We start from the raw sequence: 1,620 nt of genomic DNA, 5'->3' as shown, positions 1-1,620 counted from the left end.
TGTGCATAATATACATATATATATATATATATAGAAAAGTAGAAATATATACATATGTTTGAATATATACATATATGTATAAATATATACATATATGTATAAATATATACATATATGTATAAATATATACATATATGTATAAATATATACATATAAATAAACATTTATCACTATATATATATATATATATATATCAATATATACCTGTTCATGGTGGCACTGACCGAGTACGACTGGCCAACGCTATACATATGTGCATGTTCGTTTATGTGTGATTTGGTGTATATGTACATATGCATGCACACGCACAGATATGCATGATTGTGCATATACTTACCTCCTCCATGCCTCTATTCATGGTGATCCTGACCGAGTACGACTGACCAATAATAATTCCACTACGCTCAGCCCGCGCTTGTATGACGAAAGTGTCTTCACCGCCTACGACTGTCGCGTTGGAGCCAAAAACAAAATTCCCTGCACCCGAGCAGAACTCCAGGGTGAGGTAGTCCACCCTGTTGAATGCATATATTTATATATGTGTGTATATATAGATGTATGCGTGTGAGGTATTGAATGCATTTATTTCAAATATTGCCGGGGCACAAAACTAGTCAGGGACATTAAATGTACTAGATATAATAGTCCATACAGTATGCTATTAACTGGTCGCTGCCATGACATAGCACAAAAACCAGGCAAGGACAGTACACGTACTAGGTATAATAACCAAGATATAAAAACTATAACCGAGCGAAACTGTTCATTTGGTCGCAGCCCGTTTAGGCTTCAAGACGTACCCTCACCCTAAAAAAAGCTACTAGAATGTATCCCGAGTAACAATGCATATACTAATCAGCGCAAATACGGATAAATAAGTGCATCTACTACTATACACACACACACACACACACACACACGCATACATACATACATACATATTGATATATAGATATATGATTTATGTATGCATACTACATATGATGGACAATAGATATCGTACGTTTGAAGCGCAACGAGAGCAAGCGATCCCAAGTTGTTGGTTTGATAGAAGTTAATCAGAGTGGCCGAGCGCAAGGAAGGCATATACACATTCCACTTCAGTGGATCGTCCGACGCAAACTCTGTCATCTGCACACTGAACTCCCGAATCTGAGATATCAATGTTTCGATATGAATGTTTTTAGTCAGAAAGAAGGAGGCCAAGGGGGATACCCGTGATTTCATATTATGGACTCGTGAGCGCCCGAAAATAGGCCCACAGTGCACAACACAAACATCGTCGTCAACACTGCTCAACGGACAATGAACAAATGAGAAACGCTTCGGATTCAAATCGCACACCAAGATATCGAGTGAAGTCTATAAATAGCGCAGGTAGATGCGTAGTCGCGAGTATAACTCCTTCCTAGATACCATTTAGAGTAGGAATTCGCTGAAGATAGTGACATGTATCAAATGAACAGAATGTGATATATATTAATAAAGTGAATGCGATATATACATATATATATATATATATATATATATGTATTTTATGTATATATAAATATATATGTATGGTATTTATTTACATATATATATATAAGTATGTATATTTACATATATATATTATGGTAT

The 1,620-nt window shown here is 35.7% G+C and overlaps 1 protein-coding gene across 1 annotated transcript; it reads right to left on the bottom strand.

Annotated features, from left to right (window-relative positions):
• Positions 1-337: 337 nt before the first annotated feature.
• SARC_15691 (hypothetical protein) lies at positions 338-1,227 on the bottom strand (the record flags this gene model as incomplete). Its single annotated transcript, XM_014290194.1, has 2 exons — positions 338-515; positions 1,004-1,227. Coding segments are annotated over 2 exons (402 nt in total), but the record flags the coding sequence as incomplete, so codon positions are not given.
• Between the last annotated feature and the right edge of the window lie 393 nt (positions 1,228-1,620).

Source organism: Sphaeroforma arctica (genome assembly GCF_001186125.1).
Source record: "Sphaeroforma arctica JP610 unplaced genomic scaffold supercont1.6565, whole genome shotgun sequence".
Taxonomy (NCBI): Eukaryota; class Ichthyosporea; order Ichthyophonida; genus Sphaeroforma; species Sphaeroforma arctica.
The sequence above is the reverse complement of the archived record's forward strand: the minus strand, read 5'-3'. Positions and strand labels throughout refer to the sequence as shown.